Below are 17924 nucleotides of genomic sequence, written 5' to 3'. Positions count from 1 at the left end.
TGTGCTCTCTTCTAGGATTTTTATGGTTTCAAGCTCTCACATCTAAGTTCTTAATCATTTTTGAATTTATTTTTGTGCATAGTGTAAGAATATGGTCTAGAATATGGTCTAGTAAAAGGTATTTTAAATGGTTCCACAGGAGAGAGGACAACTCTTTTTGGGGGCAAGTATCTCTTAATTGTTGAAATACTATATAAGAAGTTAGCCATTGACACCCTATGGGGCATTTGGCAAATGCCCCAAAAGAGATGATTCAACTCAAAAGTATTCAGTAAGCAGGTGCCACAACCAGCACTTTAATCAGAATTGTGAAGTAGTTGACATTTTTATCATTTCCCTGTATCTTTCCTGAACTCCTCTCCCCATTTACCAGCTGCCCAAAGTTCACCTGCTGCCTTCTCAGTGTTAAAAGCTCTTACTTTGGAATCCTACCATTCCCCCACACTGCAGTGCTTCCTTCAGACTACCCTCCTTCCCATCCCCCTATCCCCCCAAGTTATTCTGTCTAATTACCAACTGTGATTAAAGTTTCTTTGAAATTGATATTAGGTGTTAAGAATAAGAAGATCAATCAGATGAAGTGACTTGGCATTAAGGGGCAAATGACTGATAGGTTTCTGTATCCCAGGAGCTGTCTTTATTTTCATATGGGAACTTAATGTATTACCTATATGCATCACCAATTTCTTGTAATTATTCTGAACCTGACTTAGGACATTGGTGTAACCTTACCAAAGTCATTAAGTGGGGATTTATTGAGGAAATACAGATTTTTTTGAGTAAGTTATAAATTTTTTAAAAAAGATTTTGTTTATTCATGAGAGACACACAGAGAGAAGCAGAAACATAGGCAGAGGGAGAGGCAGACTCCCTGTAGGGAGTGCTATGTGGGGTGGGGAGGGGATGAGGGGAGGGGGGGATATACTGCATCCCAGGACCTTGGGACCAATGCCCTGAACTGAAGGCAGAAGCTCAACCACTGAGCCACCCAGGTGTCCCAATAAATTGTAAATTTTGATCATGATTGTAATTTAAATAAAACTAATTACAAATTTTTATTTTATTTTTTAAAAGATTTTATTTATTTATTTGACACAGAGAGAGAGAGAGTGTGCCACAATCAAGGGGAGCAGCTGGCTGAGGGAGAGGGAGAAGTAGGTTCCCTGCTGAGGAGAGAGCCTGATGTGGGGTTCTATCCTAGGGCCCTGGGATTGTGACTTAACCAAAGACAGACTTAACCAACTAAGCTACCCAGGTGCCCCTAATTACAAATTTTTAAAAATAATTTTACATGGTTTTTACTGAAAAATATGCACAATTCTGTTTCAAGTCTTTTTCAGTAGAAGCCCAGATTTGAAAATATGGTGGAATCTGTTTGAAATGTTGGTGGTAAAGAACAGGACTTTGCTGCTGTAGTTACAGACTACATAGGTTAAACAGGCTTATTTTATGTCTAATTATGTTTTCTAGGACTTGGCACATATGAACACATGTAGCACACAGCTACTATAGTAATGTACTTAGCTGTCATTATTTGTCTTAATACATTATTATTATAGTTACATATTAACATTTACATCAAAATTTAGTTTCTAATGAAAAAATGCAGTCTCATTAACTAGCTTATTAATTATTCATTAGAAGCATTAAATAATTATGATCCCCTCTCCCAGTTTTCTCAGCTTTTTCTTTCTTTTGCTCAAATTGTGAGAAGGTAAATGGGAAAGAGGTGATTATAAAATGCCATTGATTAGGGATGCCTTCCTTGCTGGCTCAGGAGGTAGGCCATACAGCTCTTGATTTCAGCATTGTGAGTTCAAGCCCCATGTTGGGCGTAGACTTTTTTTTTTGGCGGGGGTGGTGCATAGAGTTTTAAAGAAAAATGCCAATGATTGGTTCATTCTCTTTTCGTTATGTTATTATTGAAAGCTGCTCTTGATAGAATAGCTCTTACCATGATTTTTTTTAAGTCATAAATGGTTTAAAGAAATATATAATTAATGAGGATATTTGAAAACTTCTAAAAGGTAACGTCTATATCCTCCTGTCAAACACCACTGGATTTTACTTGGTGAAGATGCTGGACAGGAACATCCTTTCGTCTCAGTTAAAATAATGCAAAAACGACCCCTTCCTCCAAAGACTACATGAAATGGATAATGCTGATGTCTTTATAAATCAGTGCTCATTTATCTGACATTGTAGTATGGAGGTTATCTAGAACATGTCTTTAATAAAAATTAACTACAAAAAACAGTGGACAGATGCAAAAAATATGCAGAGTAATTGATTTTTGAATTCATGTTTCTCTTTCAGTGATAATATTTGTAATTGCTTAGCACAAGAGCTCTATAGCTCTGCAAACAGTCTGACCTAAGATCTGCAGGTGATCAAAGATCTGAAGGCTAATGGAGAAAGACACACAAATACAGATTTTTTTTCTGTCTTCCCTTAAAGGGGAGAATGGAAGGAAATGTAAAGGAGTCAAACCCAAACTAACCCAAACCAGAATCAACTGTCCCAAAGCCAGAACAGATTGTTACAGAAAATAGTTATTACATGCTTTTAAAATTTTAAATATTCCTATGACAATAGTTAAACTGTACAAAAGAGACAATAAAAAATACATAAGTAAAGACTAAACTGTTCCAAATCTTGAAACATTTATTAGTAAAATAAAATGCTTTTATATTATTTAACCACCTAATGTTCTACCTTGAGATTAGAAGAGAAATCTTTGTCAAAGAACAGATTGTACTGCCCAGAACCAATAGTGATTTATTTTAAGCTCTTCCTTATTGTTTTCATTAATACCTTAAAATGTATGACAAATATCTTTATTTTAAGTTTTATAAAACAGTAAAGGAGATGAATTGTGTGCGACCTTGATGATGACCTAACCTATTCACTACAAAAAAGCACAACCACCCATTATACTTACTTGCACCAATTTGGAATTTATAATAATTTTGGTAGACTCTAAGCTGTAGCTTTATTCTTTCACAACTCTTGAAGAAATAATGCTGAAGTAAACAACACTGTTCAGATAAAGTGACTACTGATGCAGTCAGGCTGGTCTGAGGACTCGGGGCTGGGGGTGGGTGTGGGTGTGGGGGGGATTCCTGCAGGACCAGCTAAGAGAGTCTTTGACTTCTCTCAGAATGGAAGTCAAACAGGAACCAAGGGGAAGTAAGAGCAGAGTTTATTGAGGACATATAGAGCAGCTACAGACAAGAGTGGGAGACTCTGAAAGGAAAAGGAACCAGGAGTCTTATCTTTGTGAGGGGTCTGGAGTATTTTGGTTTTTTGTTTTGTTTTGTGTTTTTGTTTTTTATAGATTTTATTTATTCATGAGACACATACAGAGAGGCAGGCAGATAGAAGCAGAGGGAAAAGGAAGCTCCATGCAGGGAGCCTGACGTGGGACTCGATCCTGGGACCGCGAGATCACACCCTGTGCTGAAGGCAGATGCTCAACCGCTGAGCCAGCCACCCAGGTGTCCCTAGAATTTTTTGTTTTTAAAGATTTTATTTTTAAGTAATCTCTATAGCCAACACGGGACTCAAACCTACAACCCTGACATCAAGGGTGGCAGACTCCATTGACTGAGCCAGCCAGGCTCCTGGTGTTGGCAGGGGTGGGAGAGATGGAAATGGGAAGGTGGGAAGGTGGGTGAGTCCTGGAATTCTTATTGAGTTGGGTGGTCTGGCTTACATGTTCTAGCAGACATCCAGGAACTGGTTGAACAAGGTTGAGTGCTCAAGTGTCTTCCACAAGTCACTTATATGCCCTGGAGCCAGGGGACTTGGGCTAGAAGACTCCAAAGAGAAATGATTAACTCCTTGACCTTTATAAATAAGGAAGACATACTTTAAAGTATTTGTAAGAGGGGCATGCATGTCTTATTAGCAATAATAGAAGCAGGAAAAGAAACAAAGGAAAAAAACAGCTTTTTCTTTAATGAGATCCTTTGGTTGGTTTCCCTGTCTCATAACTGTTCAAGATAATCCATTGTTTTTAAGCATTTCTGTGTATTTTAAAAGCATCAGTTACTCATCAGTAATTGAGAAGGTACTATATAGATTGTTATTATTATTTTTTTGAACTAGAATATCTAAGGAGCTTTCCCAGGAGAATGTGGTAGCTTATTTTTCATGAATGTATTTGTTTGAAGTAAATAAAAAATGCATTGTAAAACATTCTAATTCCTAGTTTTCACTGAGAAGCTAACTGTCCCCCTTCTCTTCACCCAATTAGTAGTCTGTGAGGCGATTCTATTTGGGACAAGCCTTCTTTTATTATTTATGTTCCTTTCTAAAGATAGCTAGTTGTTTTCCAGAATACTGCGTCTTTTGGATCAATGTAGGACTGCTTTAAAAGAGGGCTGTGAATGCTTCTGGCTGGTATTTTGCTCTTTGCAGTGCTAGCATGTGTGCATCTTACCCAAGATTTAGGGATGGAATGCCCTCTCTGCTTTTTTCTGAGAGAACTTTCCTCCATTATTGTGTATAGATTGACCCTCAGCAGCTTTATCTGTGATTTAGGTTTGTGCAAGTAATACTTTATTTCTTTTTGTTTAAGATAATACTTTACAAAGAAGCTTTTATATTGGTCAGAGATACTGGGTCCTTGTTCTGCTTAAAAGCCTTTGGTGGTTCTCTTTGCTTAGAAAAAGATTTGAGCTTCCTAAAGTGGTATGTAAAGCTACTGGGTCTCCCAGATCACCTTTTCCTGCCTCACATTTCACTGATTTCAGGGCTGTTTTCCTTCCTTGGAACTCATGTACAGTTAGTTGCATGCCAGCTTGCATGTTTTTCTTCGTTCTTGCTCTTCCCTCCCCTTGGAACATTACGCTCATTTCTGTATGGTTGTCGGCCCATTCTGCAGGCTTCAAGAAGTGGCACGGCACTCTCTTATTTTTCATCTTTGTACTCTTAGAAGTTAAATGATACCCCAACATAAATGGATGCTCAGTAAATATTTAGTGACCTGAACTAAACAGCAACAACATGGTAACTAAATTTAAATATGGGAAGTAAAATTTTTGTGGAATTTGTCTGGTTCACATCAATCAGTACAAAATCAGACTTTTGAGAAAGGCAGTCTTAAAAATATTTACTTAAATAAGCAGGTATATGATCTTATCTTCAGGGTTAAATTTGATTTAGTTAATGAAAAGCCAAACAATTATAAGTTGACAAAATAAAATTTTTACAGTAGTTTTTTTGATCAGTTAAACCATTTAGATGATATGGACCTGGCATAATCTATTCTCTCTCAAAAATGAATTGTAAATTGCCTGTATCATCATCACCAGCATCTAGTATAGAATATCTCTCCCATGTGCCCTCCTCCCCTATTTTGTACTTTATCTTCCTTCCTTAGGAAGTCTCCTTCCTTAGGAGACTCTTCTTAAGCAAAAGATTAGTGCCCTCTAGGGGTGAAATACAGATGCAGTGCAGTGCACATATTTTATAAAGCTCTGCAAAATTCTGTGAGAATCGTATGAAATACAGAAAATGATGCTTCATCCTTATTATGTAATTCAAGTTATATAATTTAATCCCAGAGTATCTCAGAATGCTTTCACTTTGCTCATCACTTCCCCCAGCACTATTTATTCAGACAGACTTTTGTCCCACAGGGAGAAAATTTCCAAAATGAGAAGAAAGAGTGTTTTATTAAAAATTGAAGCGGAAGGTTAAGACTGCTCGCAGTTAGTATAGTCATCTGTGAAGGAAAGTTACCGGGTCAAGTGTCTATGACTCAGACTTAGGACAAAATAAAAAGCTTTTCTGTGTCAGTTTAAGTATTTAATTCTTTTTTTGTTTTCTTCATAAATTGGTCACTTGATCAGATATTTCTATAGAATCTCAATTACTTCCACTCATTTCATCCACTAGCACTAGCACTAGCACTTATTCCCCATAATGCTGATTTTTAATTGTTAATTAACATTCTTTTCATCCCATTTTTTTTGTAGTGAGGAAAATGAGACCATATTTATAAAGCACTTGCACACAGACAGGGTCAGATACTTAGTAATAGTTCATTATGTATGTATTTGTATTTATTGTTGTTTGTTTTGTAACTCATTTTTTTCCCCTTAAGGTTTTATTTTTACTTAATCTCCACACCCAGCACAGGGCTTGAACCCACAACCCTGAGATCAAGAGCTGCATGCTCTTCTGACATGCCAGCCAGGCACTGTTGTGTTTATTATTGTTCAGAATGGTAACATTTGTTTCACATAGGATGATAAAGAGAATGATAATGGAATCTTGCAGTTGTGTAGCATTTTCTAATTATAGTATTTCTGTGAACCCTTAGAATAATCACTTGAGACAGGAAGAGTAGATATTGTTACATGATAAGCAAAGCCTCAGGATTTTTTCAGGCATTACAGAAGTTAAATTAGTCTATTCCTATATTTCCTCCTAAAGTTCTTAAAAAATATATTTATTTACATATTTTGGGGGAGGGGCAGGTAAGGTCCCAAGCCAACTCCACACTGAGCATGGAGCCCAATGCAGGGCTTGATTCCACAACCCCAAGAAAACAACCTGAGCTGAAACCAAGAGTTGGATGCTCAACTGACTGTGCCACCCAGGTGCCCCTCTCCTAAAATTCTTAAGAAATTAAGGCATAAGACTAAAAAAATAGTTTTCTATTCTACATATTTTTAGTTGCTACACTACTTCTTAAAAATGATAATTTTATTTTAAGATAATGGAATTTTTCTTCTCCAGTTTGAACTAGAGGCCTTGTGTTTAAAGTTTTATTTTGCAGATGAGAAAATTGACTCCCAGAGAGTTGAGGCTGCTGGTGCTAGTTGAGACCGGTGGCAGAAGCAATACTAAAACGCAGGCCTCCTCGTTATTTTTCCCTTATTACATTTTTTTTAACCTAACTTAGTTTTGCATGGCATAATAATATTATTATCCTTCTCTACACATGCCTAATTTCATTTTTCTTTACTGTTGCATAAATATGATGAAAAATTACACCTGGTTTTGGAATGTTTCCCTCATGTTAGAAAGAAAGTTTAGTTCTGTCTGGCAAGGCAAGTTGTGAAATTGCCTTCCTATGAAATAAGTGTTCAGAATCACACTTCATCTTTAACTGTCTGGGAGTGAGAATGACATAGGAAGTGGATGTGGATTGAAGTGTGGCTTTGGCAGGGCGTGGGCGGGTACAGTGGACCGGAGAGCACAGACTTCTTAGCACTGCATGTTAGTTACTGTCATCAGAGGCCTCATCCTGATAATGTGCTGAGGATGTCAGACCTATACCATACAGTAATTTATTTTGAGAGATTAATTCAGGATCAGGAACTATATAATATTGTTTATATAAACGTGATCTAAGTTCAGGCTCTTTTACAGTTAGGCTGCTTTCTAGTTACACTGGAGATAACACAAAGAAGTACATAGGTTTAGATGTACTGATGTACAGAAATTTATAAGAATTGCTCCTCTGCCTTTTTTTAAGTAGGTCTTTAGCCTTATAAATTAAACTCATGCTTTGGAATGGGACTCAGAGAATTCTTATAGTGCTCTAATATGTGAGTAGAAAAGGGTTAGTACTCACTTCACTAAGTTGCTTACTGTATGCATATGTGTCATGCATGAAGATGTGTTCCTGTGAAGATCCTTGAAAATGTATTTGTCTCTGAAATATAATTAAGGACTTGAGAGGATTATCATTTAATGATATCCCAAGGTAAATATTCTAATGGATAGAATAATCACTTTATAACTTTAAAAAATATTTATAAGCTTTCTAAATTAGGACTACCTAAAATGTGTTATGCTATTTTCTTTTTTTCCTTTTTTAAGGGAAATAAAGTATTTTTTTTCTTTTTAAGGGAAAATAAAGTATTTTTTAAACTTTATTTTACTGTTGTATCATTATCTTGTGATACCAATGATTCAATTAATGTTTCTTGGGATTTAGGAAATCAAAATAAAATGTCTGTGGAGATAGGACACTCGTTTTAATAATTTGACTCACTTTCAGTGTTACCATTTAATAGGTGCTATTGATATTAGCAGTTATTTAGAGCTATTGAGCCTAAGTTTAATACTTATACTTAGTTAATGATGCATAAGTAGTTAATTGAATATTGAAAGTTCTATGATTTGGGCAAAAACACATAGGAACTAATAAATATGATATGAAACTCTTAAGGAAATTTTTTATTCATTAATCAAAAATATTTTCTGGCATTGGTATGCCTGGGTGGCTCAGCGGTTGGGTGTCTGCCTTCAGTTTAGGGTGTGATCCTGGAGTTCCCAGATCAAGTCCCACATTGGGCTCCCTGCATGGAGCTTGCTTCTCCCTCTGTCTGTGTCTCTACTTCTCTCTCTCTGTGTCTGTCATGAATAAATAAATAAAATCCTTATTAAAAAAATATTTTCTGGCATTAATAAAAGAAACTACAAAACATGTATATAGTCAATTTAAGATAATAGAATTTAATGACATTAAAAATTTTTTAGGATGAAAAGCTCAACCATTAAAAGTTTGTTTCTGGTTTACATTAGGCCTCGTCTTGCTTGTTATGTATGCAGATAGATTTGATCATATTTTAGATCTTTTTATTATTTTGTACTGTATATTCACTTGACATTTTGGAAGTGCAGAGAGGTTTGATTCATGTGTACAAAACCCTTAAGAGTAAGAGTTTACTACACCAACTGGCAAGCATATAGGGCATGTGCCTTGTGTGTGATGTAGATGAGATTCTGGTCTCTGCCTCTAGACCACTTCCTTGGCTACTTTCATGAGAGCAGCACAAAGTAATATAACCTGGAATCACTAAAAGGTGAGAAAATGAAAACATGCCAACCCACTGTGGAATAGCCATCTTAATAGCCTGCTTTGACATTTGTCTCTCTAGCACAAACTTTACAGTAGGCCAGATATTTACAGGAGATATCCCTAGTTGGCAGACTGAACAAAGCTTTTGGGAAATCTTTGACCATTTGTGCTCTGAAATCACAAGCTTAACTCAGGCCTGTGGAATGGAGGAGGAAGCTATTATAGCTTAAGTGTTAACTTTGTGCTGGTGTTAACATAGTTATAAAAACCCTCTGTCATAAGGTTTATGTTGTACAGAGGAAGGTTTGGGCAGAGGCCTTCTAACTTGATTCATACGAATTTTTAAATTTATAATTTTTAAATTATTTAAATAATAATTTTTAAATTATTTAAAATAAGTGTAGATTCATAGGAAGTTTCAAAAATAGTAAGTATATGGAGTCTTATGGACCCTTCACCTAGTTTATATTTCTGGATTTTGGAAGTATGCAGTGTGTATATCTCTGGCATCCTGGATCTTGTGGCACAAAGAATAGGAAAAACAACTCAGGTAGAGGGGAGGGGTAAAAATTGGTCCTCCTGCTAAAGTGGCCCTGAGTGTTATATCAGGAATCATGAAGGTCATTGCCATTGCCTGTATTTAAAAAAAATTGTAACTCCATGTAGTTGCCCAAACCTATACTAATTCTAGTATGTTAAGAATAGAACAATTCTGTTTGTATTTAGGAGTTATTAATTTGCAGTTTACTTTTATTTTTTTAGTTTTTGTTTTTTAAATTTAAATTTGGTTTTTAAGTAATGAGAGAATTAGTGAAAACATCACTGTGAGAATGAACACCAGATGAGGAATGTTTTTTACTTGTCTCTGTTCTTGTCTGAGTGTTAAAGATGATGCTAGGTTCAGAACCAAAACTTAAATTGTTTTTCTCTATGTAGGTTCGAAAACATGTGAATGATCTCTATGAAGACTTAAGGGATGGACACAATTTAATCTCTCTTTTAGAGGTTCTTTCTGGAGATACCTTGGTAAGTTTTACATTTCTTAATTTAGTTTGAAGAACATGTAATCCCATCCACATGGGTGGGACCAGTGTGTTGTCAGTAGACACTGTTCAGATTTTTGCTACATTAATCTTTTGAGCTCTGAATTCTGCCTGAAGAAAAGAGTTCTGGTTAGATTCCTAATCATTTTCAGACTTCAAATGATGTGAATTTGGGAGATGGAAACACTTTGATTACTTTGCTTATAAAATCAGTTCTATACTTAAACTACTATTTTTGTTCTTGCTTCTTTTTTACCTTCAGGTTGTTTTTTTTTTTGTTGTTGTTGTTGTTTTGTTTTTTTTGCTTAGTAGAGTTGGATGCATAATATAACCACATATTAAAAGACTCACAAATAGCTAAGAAATAAACATTGCTTTCTGAAAAATGGTCTAACCCATTCCACAAGTGTCATTTCCTTTTTTGTGAACATTACTTCCTCTTCTTGGTTACCTGTTCTCCTTCATTATGTTCTGTTCATGCTCTTCTTTTCATTTCTGGTCTGTCTTGTGTCTTTGCTGTCCTATCTTCTGTCTGTTATATGCATTAGCCAAGGGAGCGAGATTTTTTGAAGACCTTACGATTGGTGAGTGCAACAGAAGCATGCGAATATGAACAGCATGAGGATGTGGAGGATGAGGATAAGGGGGTAGGTGTCGGCCCCCATAACTCGACTAACCTAGCCATTACAGTGTGGTGAGCGCTAACGTATAGAGAAGTAACCCATGGGTTCGGGCTCCTTTTAAAGAAATTCTAGAAAGGACCAAAACCCACAATGAGGTGGATGTGTGTGTACCAAAAAATTGGACAAAAGAAATATTTTCTCTTTAAATTTATTTATGTATTACTGTGCAGTGCATGGTAATTAAATATATGTGCTTAAATTATATGATGGCATTTTAGCTAAAGAATTATATATACCTTTTATATTAATACGGAAATCTTGACAACTAGCCTGCTAATTTTTATGCAGATTTGTTCCACTCCTGGAATTTATATTTCAAATGTGGCAGCTATTGCTTTATTTGAAAGGACTTAGGGAAATTTATTTACTATTTAAATTTAAGCTTTAAGTCATATTGGCGATAGGTATTTGATGGACATTTGATTTTCTATGTCTTGTTTTATTTATAAGTGGGGAAGGTTTTAAAATTTGGAGTCCTGGTAGAACCTACAAAGCTGTTTCATCTTCATGACACTTAGTTGACTTCAGCCCACCTTTGCAGACACTTAGTTGACTTCAGCCCACCTTTGCAAGATAGATATGCTTCTTTTGTCATCTACATCCCAAGTGCCCCTGATTTCATTGGAAATTATGCTTTTTTTTGGATCCAGTGGATAAATTCATCAACAGTATTTCTACCTGTTATATAGAGCCTATTTTTCCATTCTGTAGTGTGCTGTCTGTTTCATTATGATGCCTTTGGCTTCAATAACCTATTCATATTTGAGAAGCTAAGCTGTCATTTTTTCCCCTTTTCTTCCTTTTGGAAGATTTTATGTGGTAAATTTCAACTCCATTCTTTGTATTTTTGTTAAGCATCTTCTCAGCTCTATCTCCTTATGTTTTTCTTCTGCAAACTTGTAATACTTCTCAAGGAAAACTGCACGAAGGAAAAAATTATGGGTTGCTGGTTTTCCTGAGACAGTAAATAATCATGTCCATCCCCATGCATTGTAAAACTATTAAGAGTCCAACTGATTTTGTGAAAAAGCTAAAATAAAGAGGAAATATACTAAGTGACTTTAATTGCTTTTCTCTCTTCCTCTATTGTGGCTAAGTAAAACTGTCTCTTTCTTCCCTCTTGGCAACTTTTATACTAACTGCATGCTACTTTACCTCATTTTCATTAACATGCCATACATATATAATTATTAAAACCCGCTTGACAATAGAGTTTATTAAGAAGGCAAAGTGGGGAATGGTATTTAATTCTGTGCATCCAAAGTTAATAAACTGTAGGCTAGAATTGTGGTATAGAGACTATAAAAAGTCTATATATTCTGTGGTATTTTTTCTTTTCCTTTTGTTTAAATAAAACAAAGCATATGTTTAGATAAAACATATTCGGAGAAATCCCTTAGCTGTTTAAATTCAATTTTAGGGGGATCCCTGGGTGGCGCAGCGGTTTGGCGCCTGCCTTTGGCCCAGGGCGCGATCCTGGAGACCTGGGATCGAATCCCACGTCGGGCTCCCAGTGCATGGAGCCTGCTTCTCCCTCTGCCTGTGTCTCTGCCTCTCTCTCTCTGTGACTATCATAAATAAATAAAAAAATTAAAAAAATTAAAAAAAAAAAATAAATTCAATTTTAGATAATACAAAATAATTAAAAGTATCTTTAAAAAATCTAATGGGCTTATCTGAATAATAAATACTGTTTTGACATGTTAAGATGAGCATAAAATATATTTATAGGCTATAATTATCATAAGTGTATGATACGGAAATTTAGCATGGTCAATAGTACCAGAAACTGTAAGTTTTTTTATACCCTGCATTTTTCTATTCTTAGCCCAGAGAAAAAGGTCGGATGCGTTTTCACAGACTACAGAATGTACAAATTGCACTTGATTATTTGAAAAGACGCCAGGTATGATGTTTTTCAATTACTATAATCATATAAACATATGTGACTGAGTAAATCTATATAGAAACATGTCAGGGGATGAAAAGGTTAAATTTGTGAATTATAATGATGAAATTTGTGCTTTTGTAAGATAAACATTTAAAAATATTTTCAAACATTTGCTCCATAGAAAAAAGAAGTTAATAGTATAAGTGCAGAGGAATTATAAGTAACTACATTTCCATCTGAATAAGAGCTACTGATTTCCTTTGGTTAGAATTGGAATGCTTTGTCTAGGAAGTTAATGACATTTTAGTAGCAACAGAATGTTAAGAATGCCTATGAACAGTTCTTAGTAGTGGGGCAATACTTCATTATTTATACTTAGTGTACAAAGTTATTTTTATAAAAAATAGCTTATGTAATACTTAAAAAGAATTTTAGTGTAAGCATTTTTAATCCTTAGTAGTGGTAAGGCAATATTTTGTTTTTTATAAGTAGACAATATTGGGTAATCAAAAGTCATTAAAAATAAAACAGTATGTCTGACAATAGTCTCCAATTCCTTGAGGTTTTAGAAGAAATGTTAAAGAATGTGCACCATATTGGATACGATCTTGATTTGGTGGCATTGTAGTATTGTAGTGGTATAAGCCAAAGTGTTGGTAATTTTTCGATTAGTAGAAAAAAGGAGAAAACATCAGGAGAATGGAAAGTTACTGAAAACAATGAGCAATCAGAGGTGGCAACATTTTGCTTGGTAATGGAGTAAGGAAAAAAGGAAGGGAGGGAAATGGGGAGAGGTAAACATTATTTTTTATTATTCATTTATTTAGTTTATTATGAACATTAAAGTACTTTTATTTTTTAAACTCCAATAAACACTCAGTACTTAAATTGGTTCAATCTTATTTTTATTTACCTTATTATTCTTAATTCTAGTAGAAGTTTCCAGAAGGACTGATGGTTAATTATGTTTCTTTTTCTGAAATGTTTTTGGCAGTGTTTTGTCCAGGAAGTAAGATGTTAGTTATTATTGTATTTAATTCATGATATCATGATATTTAATTATTTATATACAGGATGTAAATGATAGGTATCATTACTGCCTGTGTTTACCTGAAAATACATAATTTGATAGTTAATAAGCTTTAAGTCTGAGTATTATTTTTATATCTGAGCCTTCCAAATATCCAGCGGTATATGTTTACTTATCTTGGTAACAATTTATGGTAGTTAAGTAGAAAAATGATGCTAGTTCCCCCCCGCCCCCCCCCACTTTATGACAGAAGTATGATAAAGGTATTAAACTATTTTATGGTTTGGAACAGTTTTTTACTTAATGGAAGAGTAAAATAAAGCTCATTTTCAGTGTAAAATTATATTTAATTTGAAAATCTCAAGTATTTAAGAATTCTCAACTTGAGTTGTATTTTCCTTTTGAGAAGTGAATACTTTTAATCCTTGTTCTAGAAGAAAAACCAAAGTAACACTTATTTTTTCCTTGTTGGTTACGCTATAATTTACAACCTAAAATGAGTGGAGATAAGAGTAAGATAGTATTTTGAGGATTACTGGTATTCAGATCACTTAGTTTTCTTCTTTGTGTAATTTAGAATTGCTTTTATGTAAGTAAAGATAACTTGTGTGCTGGTTTGAAAAAGTTAGCTTAATCTCTTTTTCCCATTATAACACAGGTGAAATTAGTGAATATTAGAAATGATGACATAACAGATGGAAATCCCAAGTTGACTTTGGGATTAATATGGACAATAATTTTGCACTTTCAGGTAAGCTTAATTTTTCTTTTTTTTTTTCTTTTCTTTTCTTTTTTTTTTTTTTTAGGTTAAGGTTAATTTTTCTTAATTGTCATTTCTTTTAGCCTCTCATTGCTGATTTTCAAGTGGTTAATATGAAGCATGAATTATACATTTATGTCCTATGGAAGAAAATAAATTTCAGGCTTCTTTTCTTAAACGATGTATTTGAATTTTTCCTTTCAAGTAGTATACTGCCCGTGAACCTGGTGTCCTGTTTCCTAGTGTTGATGAGCTTGTAATCTTCTCAAAAACTGACCTCAGTGATGGGGAGCCGAAATATGTAATGTGAATACAAGAGTTTGGTTATTAAGAGGAACGATGTCTTTATTGCTTTGCTAGGCAAAGGAGACTGCAGCAGGCTAAGTCCTTCCAAATTTCAGGGCCACCTTGGAGGAAGGGTTCCCTGGTTTTATAGGGAAATACAGGATCTAGCTGGTTTGGACAGGAATTGTGTATATGCAGTCAGCCACATTCATCATGTTTTCATGGTGGCTCCTGGTTCCCGAAACAGAAAGCTAAGAAGGGAGGAGGAGGGAAGTTTTGTGGAAGAGAATAAAAAGGTTACTTAGTTTGAAATGGAGTCTTGCTGAAGCATTCATGCCACCATTTTGAGTTTTATTCCACTTCATGCTTTTATAGGGTTTCAGTCTCAGTGTTGGAAGACCAGGATTTCTTCTTACAGAATGCAGACACATTTCTTTTGCTTATTGGACAGTATTCCTTGATTTAGATACTTGAAAATTTTATGATTCATTCCTAGAATGGTTGTTATCAGTAGTCTAGTTTCTCAACTGTGAGAACTACTTTTTTCCTGTTGGTAGACACTAGATGGCAGTATAATTATCATAAAGGGAGCTCCTGAATTAGAAGTAGCCATTATCTTGTATAGAGCTGTGCTTTCTCAAACTACATGGGAGGAGAGTAAATGCAGATTTTTTTTTTTTTAAGATTTAATTTTTTTTTTTTTATTTGAGAGAGAGAGAATGCAAGTTGTTAGGGACAGAAGGGGAGGGAGAAAAAATCTGAAGGCTACCTGGAGTCCCTAGCTTGATCCCGCCGCCACTGTGAGATTAGATACCGAGAGTCTGAGGCTTAACTGACTCAGTCACCCATGTGTCCCTAGTAAATGCAGATTTATTAACTATGATTTATCTATACCTCTATACTCATTGAGGGCTGATTTGGATTTTTACTTTTTTGTAAAACGATAACATTTTGAAAAATATCATCTTTATTTGATTTAAGGTGAATCCTAACTCTGGAACATGCTTTAGTTTATTAACCTTTTTCCTGCTTATGTAGTGTTCTGTGTGCAGCTCAGAGCCTGACTCAAGTAGGCATGCAGCAAATCATACTGATTGACTACTACTGTTCAGTTGGCCCATGGAGGAGGAAGAGTAGTTTGCTAGCTTTAGAAAGGAGCTGAGGTTTTGAAAAAAAATTTTTAAAGCCTTTATTTATTTGAGAGAGAGTGTGCGCACAAGCAGGGTGAGCAGCAGGCAGAGGGAGAGGGAGAAGTAGGTTCCTTGCTGAGCAGAGAGCATGATGTAGGGCTGGATCTCAGGACCCTGAGATCGTGACCTGAGCTGAAGGCAGACACTTAAGCAACTGAGCCACCCAGGTGCCCCATGAGGTTTTGAACCAAATCATGAGAGGAGTAAGACTTATTTCTTAATTTGTAAAAATTTTCTGGGATTTAAGGTTTGTAAGGAAATGGTGGAAAATAATCTACCTGGAGATCATTTGGGAACAGGATAAATTTGACAGGTATGGAGAACTGTAGGAATTATAGTCTAGGTTGTTTCCAGGACTTGAACAGGCAGCTGAACAAAATTGTAGCAGTAGGATATTGGAAGAGACCCAGGCAAGCAGGTTGTCACCAGCCAGACTACAGGGTAGCTAATGTAGGTAAACATTCCCTCAGCTGGGCTTTTGCTGTCAGGGAGATCCAGTAACAGGACCTGGAGGCAGGACCCTAAAGATCCAAGGGCCCCCATTACTAGAGCACCCCTTCCTTAGGGAACTAGGGGATTGAGCACTAAAGCAAGGTAGGGATTTGGGCATGGGGCCAGACTTTGTTTCTAGAATTGGTTTAAGACTAAATAAAACTGGCTTAAAAGCAGATTTCATGTGGAGATCCTCAGCAGTATTCTCAGGGATCCTTTAATTAGTCCTTAGCGGATCAGGTCCCAGAACTTCTAGCAGGTTTGAAACTGCAGAAACCCCACATGGAAGGATTAAAGGCCAGTCGGAACAGGGAGCCAATCCCATGATTACCGACAGAATTGTGAGACAGGCTGAGTCTGGAATTTGAATATCATAATAAGAGCACTGTGGGGCAGTAGGAAAGCACCCAGGCTGTGGTGGGAGGCAGAGCTAAGTGACACTATTGACTCTTTACTTATGGCAGTAGATGACATTGGGTACATCACTTAACCATTCTGAACTTGAAAAATGATGTTTTAGAACACTGAATCTTATCAATTTTATGTAAAGTAAATTGAAATGAGCAGGATCTGCAGTTAGGGAGATAAAGCTAAGAAGCTGAAGTGGTATTCTCTGAGTGGAGTGATAAAGGCCAGGACTCAGATGGGGATAAAAAAATCTGTATCCAATGGATGACATTTTGAAGAGGGAAAGGAATGGACTTGGCAACAGGACACAGACGGTGAAGGAGAGACGTTAAAGATGACTGTGAACTGTTCAGCCTGAGATGTAAAACAACAAACCAGTAGATGACCAAGAGAAACAGGGTGCTGGTCAGGGGAGAAAGAACAAAAATGACTGTCCCAGTGAGTTTGATGGCCTTGTGGACATCCTATGTATCTGTGTGCTGAGCACTTGGAGATACGTGAGCATAGCTGGGGAGTCAGCTACAGGTAATACACTTAAGAGTTATCAGTATAAAAATGGTCACTGAATCCATTGGAGGGAAGAATTCTTTAGAGGATTCAAGAGAAGAGCATATGTGGAGAAGAGCTGAGAGCTAAGGACAGAAATCTGGGGAAAGCCCATGATTTGGGATGCAGGAGGAAGAAGATCCATCTTGGGAAACAGAAAAGAAACATTTGGAGAGATGAATGGAACAACAAGAAAAAGTAGTGTTACTGAATTGGGAGGAAGAGAATATCAAGTAGAAAAGAATGGTGAGCAGTACAAAATGGCGCTAAAGAGCAAGAGAAAGTGAAGACTGAGTACTAGTTTTACCTAGAAGGAGGACCTTGGAGACATTGGAGGAAACACTCCCAGGCCACTGGGAGCAGAAACCAGGAAATGACAGACCAAAATGTGAGTAAATGGTTAGGAATTAGATCCTAAGTTTGAAGAAATTTAAAGCAAAAGGTCATTCAAAAAGAATTATATGTCAGGAAACTCTTTGCATTTCAGTTCTGGAGGAAAAAGGAAGACCAGCCACGGAAGTATTTGTAATATAATCCTAATGATCCTATGGCATGTATTATGGAATCTGTGTATTTTAGGACCCACATGACAAGATACTATGAATTAATTTATCACCAGTATTTAAAAATTAGATCCAGATCTGTTTAAAGTGAAACAGCACAATGCTTTGGTAAAATATAAGTGTTCCTCTTATTTAAATGAAATAACTTTTCTTAGTACTATGATAATTTAGGATTAGGATGATTTTACTGGTCATGCCAAGAATATGTC

At 35.8% G+C, this 17924-nt stretch overlaps 1 protein-coding gene across 1 annotated transcript in view; it reads left to right on the top strand.

The window, feature by feature from the left end:
* Positions 1-17924, top strand: part of DST (dystonin) — a 483034-nt gene that overhangs the window by 254223 nt on the left and 210887 nt on the right. The window contains exons 6-8 of the mRNA XM_055329608.1: positions 9761-9850; positions 12379-12456; positions 14130-14222. Coding sequence (XP_055185583.1) covers positions 9761-9850; positions 12379-12456; positions 14130-14222 — 261 coding nt within the window. The remainder of the gene's footprint in view (positions 1-9760; positions 9851-12378; positions 12457-14129; positions 14223-17924) is intronic.

Source organism: Nyctereutes procyonoides, unplaced genomic scaffold (assembly GCF_905146905.1).
Source record: "Nyctereutes procyonoides isolate TBG_1078 unplaced genomic scaffold, NYPRO_anot_genome, whole genome shotgun sequence".
Lineage (NCBI taxonomy): Eukaryota > Metazoa > Chordata > Mammalia > Carnivora > Canidae > Nyctereutes > Nyctereutes procyonoides.
This window is presented reverse-complemented; position numbering and strand designations above follow the sequence as displayed.